We start from the raw sequence: 16,262 nt of genomic DNA on the forward strand, positions 1-16,262 counted from the left end.
GGAGGGAACGAGAGCGTGCAGGTGTTGAGATTTAGACAGGCAGACCTGGCAGCGCGTCCCTATTTACTCTGGCCGTGAGCTATGGGCTGAGACGGCAACTTTCTTCCTCTGCAGAGAGGACCAAGTCATCTTGCATGGGAATGAAGATGTGACTGCGAGATTTGCATTAGGAAGTATGATTTATACTGCTTGGCCTGGTTCCCTACTGCTCAATTTTTAGAGTTAATTTGTCCCTTTTTGTGTAGTTTGTCAGTTGGCTGCTTTTTTTTTCCCCAGCAGGCACCTCTTTAAATGTGTAAAACATGGATACAAAGCAGTTTTTACTTAAAAACCTGAAAGCCAGTAATTTCTTAGACAAGGTGCCTGTTGGTGCAGAGATTTATAAGGTGCAGAGTGTGTGCCCTTTAGAGAAGAACAGCTATATGGTTCAAACCATCCTTGCGGGCCCTGTGACTTATGGAAGTGCCACATGCATAGGGGTTAAATGGAGCCAGCCACCCTCTCTGCCCAAGCCTGGAGCCAGTTTGGGGGTTTTCTTTGGTGTTTTGTGACCAAGTGTCACTCTCTGTGGCATTTGTTGCTCTCTCAGCCCATTGCCCTGGACCTCTGGTCTGCTGCTCTCTCTGCTTCGTGCTCTCTTGGACCTCTGCTCCTCCTTGCTCCTTCTTCAGATGTAGCCCTGGCTTCCACACGCTCCTGCCCCGCTCCTGGAATTCAGCACCTTTTCACTACAGATCTGCCTTGAGAAAATTGCAATAAATGTTGGTTTTTTGGTTTTGGGTTTTTTTTCCACCCTTCTTGATCAACAGCCAGCAGGCAAGAGGAGTCGCCCTTGCTAAGTCTCCTTTGCAGTGACTATTTCTTTCAGATGCTAATTTGAGTATGTCAGGATCTCAGAGGCAGAGACAGGGACCCTTCATTATTATTGTGAGATATGGCTTTGAATTAAAATGCAACTTTCACGAACATGTCACTTGATCTCCAGTAATTGCATTTCAGTGTGATGAATCTCCTGCATACTTGTTTAACCTCAAAAAGGGCTGATTTTATATGTTAATTAAGGACTAATTAAATTTAAATTAAATGCTTATTTGAAACACTTAATTTAACTTGCTACCAGAAATTTCAAATATTGTCATTTTATTGAAGGGGGAGAGAGACTCCACTGAGGAAAGATTCATCATTTTTCTTAGCACAATTCATTCGTTTGTGCAGCAACTGTCTATGACAAGAAATCAGCTGAATTTCGAGTAGTGGGAAAGACAAGCTGTCTGCAATGCACTGAAGCAGTAAAAAAAATGGTGTTTTAAAAGATTTGTGGTCTGAAAAAAACCAGAATATAAATCTTCCTTAATAACTTTTGCACATGATAATGAATGGCTTAAGTGTACATTTTTGCAAGGAGATTTTTATAAAAATTCCCAGTCCCATTTACATTTGCCAGTCTTCCCTAATTACAAAGAATTGCTACTTACCAGGCTGCTATACAGCACCTTATAGGTCTGTTGACAACCCAAACCTGTGTAAATGCAACAAATTCTGCCTCCATCTTCACAAGAGCAGTGACCCCCTGAGACCGAGGATGCTCTCCAAGTAAGCACATGGCAGAAAACCTATCCCAGGATCTGGGCAGAGGCGAGCTCTTTCTGTTTGCTTTTCCACTTACTGAGTCAGTAAAGGTTGCTCGGGCTGCAATCAAAGGAATCAATAACCTATGAAACATTATGTGCAGCAATGTGGTGTGATTTTTATTAAATATCTGCCCAGTATTATAAATATTCCCCATGTTTTATAATCTAGAGCAACACATAACCTCAGCCTTCTGCTAAAACAAATAAAAATCTTCCGAAGCTTTGAAATGAGAAAGTTTTCTCTCTGTGCTTTCCCTTGCTCATGCATGACCCTACTTAAAACTAGGTGGTAATTTGGCAGCTCGTGTTGGAAATGAGTGTTGTCACATTATCTGGAGGTATGGGTAATGCTGGGGAGGGGATCAGGGAACTTGTGGGTATTTGGTGCATTTAAATGAAAAATATTATTTTGTTTGTCCTGAAGATGTCCAGGAATTTGGCCCCAAAATAATTTATTACTTCTTTCTAACGGGGGTAAAAAAAATGCACCTACACTCACATAATCAGCTTTGCTTCTGTGCCTACAGCATCTCCTTTTTTTCCTTCCCAGTGCCCAGCCACTACTGCCGTGTTAACGGCGTGGTCGCTGTACAGTTGGGGCAGGTGGCAGAGGATATTCACTGCTCTGTTGTATGGATCAGAATAACCTCAGCAAGCAAGATTTCATTTAAAAAATTACACAGAAGGGATTCAAAAGGTTTTATCTCGCATGAAACGTTTTTGTTTGGTCTGAAGTAGACCCGTTTTGTAGGAGACTTAGTTTTGTCATATTTTGTTTGAAAGAAGGAATTGAGAGCTTTCTGATTTGGGTTCAGTCAGACCGAAGAGTTGCCCAAGGGTCCTTGCCAGCCCCGAGCAGGGCTCCCTGCTGCTCTATAGCCACAGCTCGGGGACAGCCACCGTCCTGCTGGTGAGCAGCATCCTGTGCCGAGACCAACTCTTCCTCCCCAAAAAGCAATAAACAGCCCAGATGCCAGCTGGAGGGGGCTGGGGTCTTCCCCCTGTGCTGCGAGATGAGCCCTGCCTGTCCTGTGCATTGCTCAGCTCCTCCTGGGGCTGCTGTAGCTACGCACAGCATGACATCGAGCTGGGTTGAGAAATCAGTTTTATTTTGAAGTAATGACCCCCCTGGTAACTTAGCTTTGCACCTCTGCCTCCATACAGGTGTGCTTGAGAAGCCTCTGGATAAAAAGGCTGGCAGAAATTATGGCCCTCCAGGTACCAAGAAGCTTATCTACTTCATCGATGATCTGAACATGCCTGAAGTGGACGCTTACGGCACGGTGCAGCCCCATACACTGATCAGGCAGCACCTGGACTACGGCCACTGGTAGGAGGCTGCTCGGGCTTGGTTATCCAAGACCTTTTTGTTTAGCTCCAGTGTTGAGGATGGGGTTTGAGAGGAGCTCAGAGCATGGTTCCCCCTTCCCATCCTGTGTCTGCCATCGCTGGAGCTGGCTGGAGCTGGCTCTGGGTGAACAAAGCGCTGTGCACCCTCAGGGTTTCCCCTGTCCCCAGCAAACAAACTCACTTGCTCATAGCCTGGTTGAGAGGAGCTTTTCTCTGCTCTTGCTGCTGTTTGTGACTGTGGTCCCCGTGCAAAGCCTGCAAGGGGAACATGATGCTCAGCCTTGATGCCCTGTGATATGGATGAAGGCCATGGATTTGGTCTCAGCTGGGATGAACTGCCGCTGCTGTGAGCACCTAATATTATTTTCAGTCAGGCAGCAGCAAAGAAGCATTTTCTAGGCAGAAGTAATTTGAAGGAAAAACAGTGACGGTGGTTTGGAAGGAGATTGGTGCATTTTACACCATAGCCAGCAGCACGGCGTGGGACAGCAATATTTGCAGCTCTCCCCATGGGGAATACAGGGTAGGGACTCATAGCAATTTCCAGCCTCCTCAGCTGCATGCATGCCTGAACTTGGCCAAAAGCTTCCCAAGTATGGAGACAGTGGACGGGAGGCAGAAATTTTGGGCTGTAGAAGTCGGGCAGGAAGAGGGCTCTGCTGGTTGCATGGGGACATTGGAGGCACAGGGGGATGCAGCATGCCGTGTGTCCCCTCCCAGGCACGTCCAGGCTTTCTGCCCGCGCTCTTGGCAGCACCTGCCAGGGTGTTGCACGTTCGGTGTCCCCTCTTGCAGCCTGGTGGGGCTGCAGTTCGCTCCAGGGATGGCGAGGAGTGAGATGGGCAAAGCTCGCTGCAATCCTTGGGCTGCCCTGGCCCTGGTAGTAACTCTGCCGGGGTTGCTCCTGCGGCTGCACCCCTGGCTCCGGCAGCAGACTCCCCGTCTTTCCCATGCAGACAGCAGGCGGGCAGCTGCATCTGGCAGCAAGCAGCCTGCTTACCCCTGTCCCAGGCTGGCTCGAACCAGACACACTCCTGGATTTTCTACAATTTCTATGCAAATGACTAGTACAACCTGTGGGTTTTGCTCAGTGCTTGTTACTAGCTTATAGAAATATTAGCTACAGGTTATTGAAGCTGAAAAATTTCCACCAAGAGCAGGATTTGTGTGTGCCAGGCCATGTACAGGCATGCAGGCAAGCCTGGGCCCTGCCTTGGTGAGATGCAGAATTTGACCCCACTGAAGACAACTGGACATTGGCAGCCCATGAACATGTGCCGGGGGAGATACAGCATTATTGCTCACAGACTGCGATCACCATGCTGCTGCTTTTGTTTTGCCCAAAGGTACGACAGGACCAAGCTGTCGCTGAAGGAGATCACGAATGTGCAGTACGTGTCATGCATGAACCCGACTGCGGGGAGTTTCACCATCAACCCGCGTCTGCAGGTAAAACCCTGCGCGATAGCAGGCACATCACTGATTTTATTTTTGGGTGGATTATTTAAGTGTGAGGCCAAAGGAAAACCACTGGCAGATCCTGCTGTCATTTTGTCAGTAGAAATGGCACGAATCTCTCAAATGACTGTAATTTCTAATGGTGAAGCAGCAGACTTGCTCCCTTATTCCCTTGTTTGTTTTTCCTCGCATTCTGCTGCTCAGTCAGAGGAAGAAGTCTCAAGTTGCCAGCCAGCGTAACACGTACTTTGAGGACAGCCTTCTGGTTCATACAGACAGATTTTGCCTTCATTTAGCTCATATTTGCCTCTGGAACATAATTCATTAAAGCCTTTTGGTTTCTAAAATTTTCTGATGGAGCTGGCAGTGTATTCTCATTAAAAGGAAGCGTGGGGGGGGAACCCAAACAAACAAAACCAAAAAAAAACCCCAAAACAGTACAAGTGCTGATGGTAACAGAAGTCTAGACTTGGGAAGAGATCTTAAACCTCAGGGCTTGATTTTTGGGAGCTGTGAGGCCTGACCTGGGTCATAGAGCTGGTTATTATCAGCTCTGAGGTTACTTACCCTTTTCTCCAAGCCATGAGGAGTGGCAGAGCTTGGTCGGAGGCTGTTCCCTGTGCCTGCAGATCGAAACCACTGAGCAGGTCCTGTTGGCATCCAAGGGGGACAAATGGCAGCCAGAGGGATGGTGCCCTTTCCAGCTGCATGGCGGGTGTTTGCCATGCCATAAGGAGGAGAAGCTTGCACCTGAGCAGTACTGGAGAAATACCCTGAGAAATGGATGCCCATGCAAGAGCAGCCGTCACTTGGTGAGGCAGCTGCTGCAGGGACAGATCCTGCTCATAGCACTGCAGGCAGGGACCTGCCAGCTGTTGGGGAGCCTGGATAGTGGAGAGCAAAATTGATTCCCTCATGGAGAAACCTCGTGACAAGAGTCAGCCCAGGTCCTGACTCCTCTTTAGCAAGGGAGTCTGTTGTGTTAAAAAGAAGTGTCCCATGGCTGGAAATGGGCATCTCCTCTGTCTTTGCATGTTCCAAAACAATAAAGGGGTCTTCTGGGAGATGGCACCTTCCAGGGTCTGTTCCTAACAGAGACAGCGACTGGACTTCATCAGAGGTTGGTGGGACCTTCAGAGCCCTTCAGCTCTTCAATGGACTGAAATTCCAGCTTAGCAGTTGTGAAATGCAGTTAAAAATCCCTTGTTTAGTGAGCAGAATGATGTCACTTGCCAACTGTCCTCTGCTGGGAAGTTGAAAGATGGAAATAGCCTTATTCAGGTGGACTGCAAGTCAGAGAATCATAGAGCATCACAGGTTGGAAGGGACCTTGAAAGATCATCTAGTCCACCTTTCATGGGAAAAGCAGCCTAGACGAGATTACCTAGCACTGTGTCCAATCGCATCAAGTCCCCAAGGGCATTTCGCTTGAGAGGTGGTTGCCCATCTCTCTGACCTTTCCATCTCTTCCTTTCTTTTCCTCAGCGTCACTTCTGCGTCTTTGCTCTCTCCATCCCTGGTCAGGATGCCTTGTCCAGGATCTACAGCACCATTTTAATGCAGCACCTAACGAGTGAGAATTTCTCACGGGCTGTGCAAAAATCAGCTCAGCAGTTGATTGCCCTGGCTCTGGGACTGCATCAGAAAGTAGCTGCTACTTTCCTGCCAACGGCTATCAAGTTCCACTATGTTTTCAACCTGAGAGACTTCTCCAATATCTTCCAGGTAAGTGTAGTTGCTGTCCTGTGGCATTTGGAGCTTGTTCTGAGGCCATGGGAGGCTGTGGACACGTTCCCCTGGCCCAGATAGCCTAGGTGAGCAAAACGCAGTCTTCCACTTAGTAATACACAGCATGTGTGTCCCCTGAGTAAAGGGGGTGACCTCGGGCTATTCCCTAATTCCTAATTGGTCTTGGATGGATTCCAGAGCCATCACCCATGGCTTTGAGGAACATCAGTTAGAAGCTTATTTACTTTCCAGCCTCCTGTGGGAGGGATAAATAGCTCCAGAAGGAGGTCTAGGTTTTGGGTGGGTTGAAACGCCTCTGGCTGTAAAAGGGACCAACTGAAGGGAGTTTTGGGCTCCTGACTTGAGTACTTAATTAAGTGACTGTTGGTGAGTGTGATGAAGCTGGGCTTGTCTTTGTGAGCCTCAGTTCCACACAAGTAAATGTGGGGATTAATGGCACTGCTCCACCACAGAGGGAAATTATTTTATTACACTGAAGCAGGTGGTGGACACTTAGTGGGCTACTGGCCCTGAAGATAGGAGAGCAATAAGTAGTTCAACTGCTCTGCCTAGAGCCACTACAGCTTGTTGGCCTATACTGGCATGTCCTCTTAGCTTCTTGATGGTCAGGTACTCAGCATGTGCATGAAGGATGGCATATAAAGAGTTGATAAACAAAACAAAACCAGCTTTGACTTAATTGCTGAAACTGAATTACCACTGGAGCCAATTCTGTACCAAGGAGAAGTTGTTCAGATTTAGAAATGTTTTCTTCCAACAGTGGAGAGATTTTTTTTTTCCCAGAAATCTCATGCTTTGAAGCAGTAGATATTACTGCTCAAAGAGCTTTCAGAATTTAAGGCTGATTAATAAAGTTTGAGAAAGTTCTCAGCAGCCAAATCAAGAGGTTTGAAATACCATAACATATTGTAAAACCTCAGCTTGTAATTTGTTGCTGTCCTTATTAACGTCTGTTTTACAAAGTAGGTATTGAAAGTTCAGTGCCTTGTGGTCTGATCCATCAGACAGGAGTTGAAGTAATGACAGGCAATGGGAAATCCAAGAACAGGACCTTGAAAAAGTTAATAACTTCATTGTCTCAAGAAGGAATCAGACCTGTCACTTGTGCTTAGCTAAACATCAGCAGCCTTTGACGTTAGGTGTGGGTCATGTAAAATCCTGAATTCTAGTTATTCTGTTCTTTGAAAGGCAGAGAGAGAGAAAAGGAGCATTTCAATGGGAAGCTTTAATTTTAACTGTAGTCTCCTTGAAAGGTGCTAAGGTTGTGGGATATTTGAAAATGTCCTGCCAGATCTAGATGCTGGGCCAGAAGGTAGGAGCAGTGACAGGAGCTCACATGGATTTTGTTTATCATGCGGCTGCAGGAGTGGGGGAATCTGGCTCCTTGGGCTTATAATGTTTATTTAAATTGTCGTTCAATTTTTCTTGAAATCCTTCCTTACGTTTTGCTATCCATTCTTGATTATTTCCTTACCTTAAATATTCTTGGGTTTTTGAGATCTCCTGATTTCCTGTTTAGCTCTGCTCGAATACAATTTTTTTTTCCTGAAATTGAGTGTGAAAGCTCTGGACTCTGGGAATGCATATCCATATGTTGCATTCATTACATGTTCATGTATTCATAATTTAGCTCAAGCTCTCTTGTCCAACCTCCTGCTCAAGCAGGGCCAATTTCAAAGTTAGATCAGGCTGATCAGAAAAGTTTTGAATGTTTCCAAGGCTGGAGTTCCCATAACCTCCCTGGCCCTTGTTGCACTGCTAAATCCACTCTATGGTGAAGTTTATATATTTTTATTTATAAATATTTATATTGAATCAGAATTTCCCCTGCAGCAATTCGTGTTTGTTGCCTCTTGTCCTTTTGCTACGCACCTCCAAAAAAAAATTTGGCTCGATCTTCTCTATAACTCCGCGTTAGGTAGTTCTATACAGCAGTAAGATTCCCCTTCACCTTTCCCCTGAGCTGAACAAACCCATTTATCATAGACTAGAATAGTTTGGGTAGGAAGGGACCTTTAAACGTCATCTAGCCCAACCCCCCCTGCCGTGGGCAGGGACATCTTCAACTAGATCAGGTTGCTCAGAGCCCCATCCAACCTGACCTTGAATGTTTCCAGGGATGGGGCATCTACCACCTCTCTGGGCAACCTGTGCCAGTGTTTCACCACCCTCATTGTAAAAAATTCCTTCTTTATATCTAGTCTAAATCTCCCCTCTTTTAATTTAAAACCATTCCCCGTTGTCCTGTCGCAACAGGCCCTGCTAAAAAGTCTGTCCCCATCTTTCTTGTGAGCCCTCTTTAAGTACTGAAAGACCACAATAAGGTCTCCCCAGAGCCTTCTCTTCTCCAGGCTGAACAACCCCAACTCTCTCAGCCTTTCTTCATAGCAGAGGTGTTCCATCCCCCTGATAATTTTTGTGGCCCTGCTCTGGACCCACTCCAACAGGTCCATGTCTGTCCTGTGCTGAGGGCTCCAGAGCTGGATGCAGCACTGCAGGTGGGGTCTCACCAGAGCAGAGGGGCTCCCTCGACCTGCTGGCCATGCTTCTTTTGATGCAGCCCAGGATACGGTCGGCCTTCTGGGCTGCGAGCGCACATTGCTGGCTCATGTCCAGCTTTTCATCCACCAGTGCCCCCAAGCCCTTCTCGGCAGGGCTGCTCTCAATCCCTTCATCCCCCAGCCTGTATTGATACCGGGGGTTGCCCCGATCCAGGTGCAGGACCTTGCACTTGGCCTTGTAGAACCCCATGAGGTTCACAGGGGCCCACTTCTGAGCTTGTCCAGGTCCCTCTGGATGGCATCCCGTCCCTCAGGCATGTCAACCACACCACTCAGCTTGGTGTCATCTGCCAACTTGCTGAGGGTGCACTCAATCCCACTGTTTATGTCATTAATGAAGATATTAAACAGTACTGGTCCCAGTACGGACCCCTGCGGGACACCACTTGTGACTGATCTCCATTTGGACGTTGAGCCATTGACCACTACCCTCTGGATGCATCCATCCAACCAATTCCTCACCCACTGGACAGTCCACCCATCAAATCCATACCTCTCCAGTTTAGAGGGAAGGATGTTGTGGGGGACCATGTCAAAGGCCTTACAGAGGTCCAGATAGATGACTATGATTTCTCTCAGTGTTTCCTTGCATGTCCTGTGCTCCACCATTTTACAGTCTTGGTGGCCTCCATTGAACTTGCTCCTGTATGTCAATATCTTTCTTGTACTGGGGGACCCAAAAATGGATTGAGCCTCACACAGCTTTTCTCCAGCCTGTCAAGGTCCCTTCCTTTGGTGTAATAACCTCTCTGCTTGGTCAGCGTCATCTGCAGACCTGCTGAGAGTGCACTGCCCAGGTCATGGAGGAAGGCATTAAACAATACTGCCCTGGTACCAACCCCTGAGGAACACTGCTGGTACGTAGTTGGCCTCCAGTTAGAACTTTGAGCCTGGTAGTCCAGCAGGTTCGCCACACACATTGCAGTCCATCCATCTGGACCATGTTCTTTTATGACGCTTGATGTGATGACATCTGGGAAAAAGAAAGAAGAAAAAAAAAAAGTGGAAACAAAAACCCCCCAAAAAGCAGGGCCATCTGAGTTGCCAGGGCCTGTGGGAAGGTGGAGAATCGGTGGCTGTAAGGCTTGTAGGTCAGTGCATAATGCTTTTTTCAAATTCCTTTTAATCCCAGACAAACAATCAAACACTGAGTGCATAATAGCTGCATATATAAAAGGCATTTGGGGATTGCTGTTTTACCAGCTATTCCGCAATTATACAAGCAGCCAATGATAACTGCTAAAGGCACAAATCGTATGCAAATTGTAGCTGTGGAGGAGTCAACCCCTGGACTTGCTGCCTCTGTACTGTAATACTGCTGGCTCTGCACAGGTCGTTAACAATGGCTCCATTTGCAATCTGTCCAGTGTATACTAATACTATACCTAAACATTTAAGTAGGGCCTTACAAGCCCCACTTGATTCCCTTTGTTAAAACTTCCTGACAGCTCTTATGACAAGGAGTCCTGTGCTAATTGTCTCATTACAAAACACTCCAAGAACCTGTAGCTTAATTGCTGCAGCTAATGAAGAATGAATAAGTTTGGACCTGGTATGCATGTGAGTGTTGCACAGACCAAGGAAGACTGCCCCAAAGCAAGTCAGCAGTAATTCCTTTCAGCAGACAGATATGGGAACTTACTGCTTTCATGTTTGTCCTTCTGCACCCAATACCCATTGCCACCTGGCCTGAGCTGATCAAGCTGATGTCTGTGTTGCTTGGTGTGAGGGTTCAGCTGAAGGTGAATCTAGAAGGTGTTCACTCCAAATGGCAGCAAAACACCAGAGAGATTTGTCTAGATAAAGAAAGGTATTGGTGAAACCAAAGGGAAAAAGAGCAACCTATACACACAGGGGTAGAAGGCTTGACAGGCAGCAGTGGGTTGACTTTGTCAAGCACTGTTCATGTTTGTCCTGACTAATTGGATCATCTCTGAGAATCTGAGCATCTTCAGTGGGATTTCTTTTTGCCTGGCTAGTCATGTCCTCTCCCTCAGCAGAGAAAAATGGGCATTTCTGCGTGTAGTACAAGTTCAGCTCATCCTCAGGGAAACACGGAGAAGAGCTCAGAGGAACTGTGTTTCTGAAGCACCTCATTCACTGGAGGTGAAAGGAGTCCGAAGTGACTGTCCTGTTGTCAGACAGTGGCACTTTGCTAGTCTAAGCTGGGGTTTGGCTACAGATTAAGAAGCTCAGATTCAGGTGTGTGGGGCTCATCCAAAGCTGGGGAGGGCAGAAGGCTGACCAGCTCCTTCTGCCAGGGACACAGGTGTGGTTTCACTCTGTTGCCCAAACGTGGGTGTCTAGTGCTTTTTGGACATCCCACCTGGGCTCCAGCGGCTGTACAAGGACACAGGTGTCTTCCTCTGTTGTACCTGCCTGCCCTGTCTGGATGTCTTGTCTGAACTGCTTGAGCTGTGTTGCTTTTGAGGCTCCCTTGGCTGTAGAGTACCTGTCCCCTAGACAAACCCCCCAAGTCCACACAATGGGAAGGTCATGGCAAATCCCATGTATTCCTACACAACAATGATTTTGTCCACTGTTCTCACTTGATTTTTGTCTCTGGACTTTACTTTCAGCAGGACAACCCTTAATGCCTCAGCGTTGTACTCAGTGGTGCCACTGCTTCTCTGGCATCAGCTGGCCGAGAGCCATAGGGTGAAACTTTGGTTCAGACCCTCACATAGAAATAAGCCAGTCTCTCTTGTGTGGCACCAGCGTAATGTGTGATGCCCACTGTGGGGGGACTGGCTCCCGAAGGGGAACATGAGTCTCCAGGGAGATAGGGACTGGCAGAAAGGCTGTGGGTGAAGAAGGGGAACCAAGGGGAGAAGGAATCCAGCAGCAGGTGTGGTTTCTCTGATGAACACACAAACACATTCAGGTCACTGCTGACCTAGAAGCCCACTAGGGTCTGGATTGAAGGATGTTCCTTCCTGATTTTGAAAAAAGAACAACAAGGAGCCTCAAAATCTATGATCACCTTCAACTCCCTGGGCTCATGGATCTGCAGGAACGGCAGCCTTGGCTCCTTGTTCTTGGACTATATCACTTATTGTTACTAACGTTACTGTTGCAGGGTCAAGGTCACCCTTCAGTCCTTTATAATCTGATGAGCCTTTGGGCCCCTCAGAAGGTGTTATCTGTTATTTTCCCTCTGTAACGGGTCCCATCTGTGGTTGAAATCTGAGACTACTTTGCCTTGCATATCTATAGCACCTTTTCATGCCTTTGGGCCCCACCATGCACTGCAGAGTTAAATTGATTGGTACGCTCCAGGCAATTTACCCTTGATTAAAGAAGACAGGTCTCTGCAGTGACAGAGTTGTGGATTATGCTTTTTAAAAATATATTCCCTGCTGGCTCACACCAGAGAAAGCCCTGTTGCTGTCTTTCTTTCCATCTAAAAGGGTTGCCATTGTATTATGCTCTAAATTATATCTGTCATCTCTGTAAAATAATAATCATAGACTCAGCAGGGTTGTATTTTGCTTTTTATTCCCATTTCTACCAAGATTTTCAAGCAGCGTGTCACATTAAGATCTGCAGCAGTTGAGGAGGAACAGCCTCTCTCTCTTCCTGGCAGCAAGATGATAGCAGTGGCTGTGGCGTGCCTCGCTCCAGCTGAGCTTCGCCTCCACGCGGGCTTTAGCTGCTGGCAGACTTCACGCTCCTTTTACGTGGAGAGGGATTTTCATGTTTACCCATGGTTGAACTTGCTAAAGAGCCCTGGAAACTTCAGACTTGCAAACGCCAAAACGCACCTTGTGCGTTGCCTGCTGGTGTGTGGCTGGAAAGGGGGGACAGCAGTGGCTGCAAGACTGGTGCAGGGTCGGCAGCACCTTCGTTTTGTTCCTTGGTCTGGCGCAGTTGTTTGATATGACTTAGCCTTGGGCTTGGTTGGGATCTGGTTACGCCAGTCCGGTTTCAGAGCTTCCCCCTCCTTCTGTCTTACCCTGTCTGCTATTTCTCTTCTTAGCAGAGATCGAGATGCCAGCAGCTGGTTATGGGCTGCTCCATCACATGCAGCAGCCACAGCAGTATGCGGTGCCAATGGGGTGGCTGGAGCCCCTCGTCAATCCTCCCTGATTAGCATATTTTAAAATTGATGCAACACTTTTAAATAGGACTCTGGGTTCATGGTCCACACACTGTTGACAGTAATGCTGTGTTTGTCACTGTTTTCATGTCACCGCTGTTCTCAAAGTGCTGAGGCTGCCCCAGGAACCCCAAGAGTAACATCAGGAAGGAGGAGAGCAGGATGCTTAGTCCAACAGTGCAGGACAGCTAGAAAGGGGTCACTACACTGCACAAGTTATTATTATTTCAAATGTTATTTAGAATGCAAAGAAAGAGAAAAAGTAATTTATTTTTCTTACCTTTTTATGCCTGGGAGACTTTCTGTTCTGTCACCTTCTGTAGGAGCATGTTAGCTCTCTCTTCACATTCACCCATGCACTTTCCCTCCCAGCCCGGCGGGCAGGGGAAGCTGTGCTGTATGTCCTGCTGCTTCACTCTGCTCTCTGGGTTGCCCACAGCAGCACTAGCAGGAAGCCAGCCCGCTGGCAGGGAGCCTTGCAGGATGCCGAGCTTAAGAAGTAGAAATAATTATCAGCTTAGCAAGCCTGGTGTCCAGAATTCACATTACGTTGCTTCAGACCTTGGTTTCTGGACATGTGTTACAGTTTTCCAGGTTTTGCCAGAATGGCTTGAAAGTTTCTGGTGCTTTTTTTTTTTTTTTTAACATTCAACTTCCCTATATATATAGGTTTTAATGTGTTCTAGATAGCAGTATGTAAAGTCTTTGACTGTCTTGTAAGTGCAGAGGCCTCTTCTCTTTCTATTTTGGCTATCTATGTGCAATATATTTCCATGTAAAGATGAAGCATACATCTTCTCTATGCATGCCCCTGAGAGCATGTTAGGGTGCAAAGAGAAAGAAAAATTTAAATGTCTTTCTCCACTGCACCATCTGATCATTTGATTTTGAATATCTTCTTTGAAGAGCTGTTCTATTATCAAAAATTGTTTATCTGTGTGATGTAGGACTTTTTGATACTGTGGGCAGTACCAGAGCTGGAAACTGACCTTTCATTGAAGGCTTCTGAGGTTTCAGAGGGAACCAATGGTAGTGGGGGGAATACAACTCAAGAGAGCTGTTTGGAGTGTGTGGCTGTACTAGATGGTTTTTGGAGACCATTCCTGGTCAGAGGATAGTGATAACGCAGTGTTTGAGGTAATGCTGTGGGCTAGGACTCGTTAATGGTCGGAATTGTCCTGCCCCAGGCCAGGGCTGCTAACTGCCCAGATGTGCTGACATTGTAAAGTGCAAGCTGACCGATACTTGTTACTGTTTGCAGAGCTCTAATAGGCACCAGAAATATCTCCTGGGCTTCCCTCAGCACAGTCGTGGTGGGTGCAGAGCACACGAGGTCCTGCTGGGAGGGGACACACTCCCTAGCAGGCTGATGAGGTCACGGGTGCTCTTCATTCTTCTCGTTTTCATGGAGATCACAGAAGAAAAAGAGCAACTGGCTGAGGTCAGGTCCTGCCCTGTCAGAGCTGTGACAGCCCGTCTCCGCTGGCATGGTGATGTGTGACGAAAACACAGCAGACAAGTCTTGCTGGGATGGTTAGCATATTCCCCGTTTCCGTGCCAAATATACATCATCTCCTGGGGTGATTATTAAGCTGCTGAGGAGCCTGTCACTCAGAATTACCTGGTAATAAATCTTGATCTGATGGGTCTCGGCTGGAGGGTGACAGTTCTCCTGCAGCCCAGCTCCCCGCTTCTCGGTGGGGCGGCGGCGATCCCTTCGCACCCCGATGGGCCCAGCCGTTCCTCTCAGCAAAAGCTGCTTCTGACGTTTCGCTATTTTATTGCCGATGTCATGATATTTGATATTGTTGCCTAGAGAAGCCTCGGTGCAGCAGAGAGGCCTTCCTAACCAGCTTCTGACCTTTCTGGCAAGGAGAAGCTGAAAGATTTGGCTGAAATACAACCTGAGGACTCAACAGCCAGATGGATAAAACTTGCATCGTGTCGTGGTTTAACCCCAGCCAGCAACTAAACACTACACAGCCACTCAGTCACCCACCCGCTCTGGTCAGATGGGGGAGAGAATGGGGAGGGCAAAAGTGGGAAAACTTGTGGGTTGAGATAAAAACAGTTTAATAATTGAAATAAAACAAAGTAGAATAGTAGTAATAATAACAACAACAATAATAGAATATACAAAGCAGGTGACGCACAATGCAACTGCTCACCGACCTGCAGACTGATGCCCAGCCAGTCCCCAGAGCCATGAATCCCCCCTTCCTGGACCAGACCTCTATGTTTATATACTGAGCATGACGTCATATGGTGTGGAATACCCCGTTGGCCAGTTGGGTTGGCTGTCCTGGCTATGCTCCCTCCCAGCTTCTCGGCAGGACATGGGAAGCCGAAAAGTCCTTGACAGGTATAAACACTACTTAGCAACAACTAAAGGATCAATGTGTCATCAACATTCCTCTCATACCAAACCCAAAACACAGCACCACACCAGCTACTAGAAAGAAAATTAACTCTATCCCAGCTGAAACCAGGACACATTGACATGACAAAGGGCAAGGGATTATCCATTTTTTTGAGGGTATTTTGCATGCTGGCACCACATCCATCACAGATGCAGTGACCCGTAATCATACATCCTTCATGCATCCCAGCCATAGACACTATGGCATCTCCTGGAAGCTCAACCTCACACACAGATCACCCCCATCGCTCTGTGGGGATGCAGCTGGGGGTGTTCATGGGAGAGCCTGCTGAGAGGAGCGAGGAGGGTTGGGTTTGCAAAGTGAGAAAAGGGGAGGTGTTCAGCTGTTAAGTTAAAAAAACTGATTACAGATCTGTGAAGTGTGGATTTTTTTCCCTCTGATGTAGCCCTACATGTGCTTGCATCAAGAACACAATAACTTTTGTGGCTTGGGGTGTCTTTAGAGTGACTGAGTGACTATTTTTTTTATTTAATTTTTTTTTTAAATCAGTTTAAGATCTGATGGGTTTCACCTTTCTCTCTTCAAGTTGTCAGCTCTTCTCACTAATTTTTTTTCTGAAATAAATAAAATAACAATTTGGCAGCTGTAATGACAAATTGAAACCCAAATGATTTGAGCCATGGGCCAGTGAGCTGAGAGGGACTGCTTTACAATGCTTTTAATACTTTTTATATTTTATGTATAAATAATTAGATGTTAGGAATAAAAGCTGACTACTTAATTCATGCCATTGAAAATGCTATCTGCTGTTAATAGGCTTAGTTATAGGTGACACCTCTTTGAAATATAATTCTTTTATGCATTTTAATAGCGTTCATGGTAAACATACTGTGATAAGCAGACAGCAACTAATATTTCCTGCATGTAGAATGCACCTAATTAAAATTAATTGATTAAAAAAAAAAATCATCACCACTTAAATTTCCAAACTATTTTTTCTTCTTGACAAAGCACCCATGGTGTGGCTTGGGGA

General features: G+C 46.7%; 1 protein-coding gene across 1 annotated transcript in view; it reads left to right on the forward strand.

Moving 5' to 3' along the window:
• The window catches only part of DNAH9 (dynein axonemal heavy chain 9), a 182,891-nt gene that overhangs the window by 37,573 nt on the left and 129,056 nt on the right, over positions 1 to 16,262 (forward strand). Inside the window, exons 24-26 of the mRNA XM_075169769.1 lie at positions 2,796 to 2,961; positions 4,328 to 4,430; positions 5,925 to 6,164. Coding sequence (XP_075025870.1) covers positions 2,796 to 2,961; positions 4,328 to 4,430; positions 5,925 to 6,164 — 509 coding nt within the window. The remainder of the gene's footprint in view (positions 1 to 2,795; positions 2,962 to 4,327; positions 4,431 to 5,924; positions 6,165 to 16,262) is intronic.

This window comes from Calonectris borealis, chromosome 20, assembly GCF_964195595.1.
Source record: "Calonectris borealis chromosome 20, bCalBor7.hap1.2, whole genome shotgun sequence".
NCBI lineage: Eukaryota > Metazoa > Chordata > Aves > Procellariiformes > Procellariidae > Calonectris > Calonectris borealis.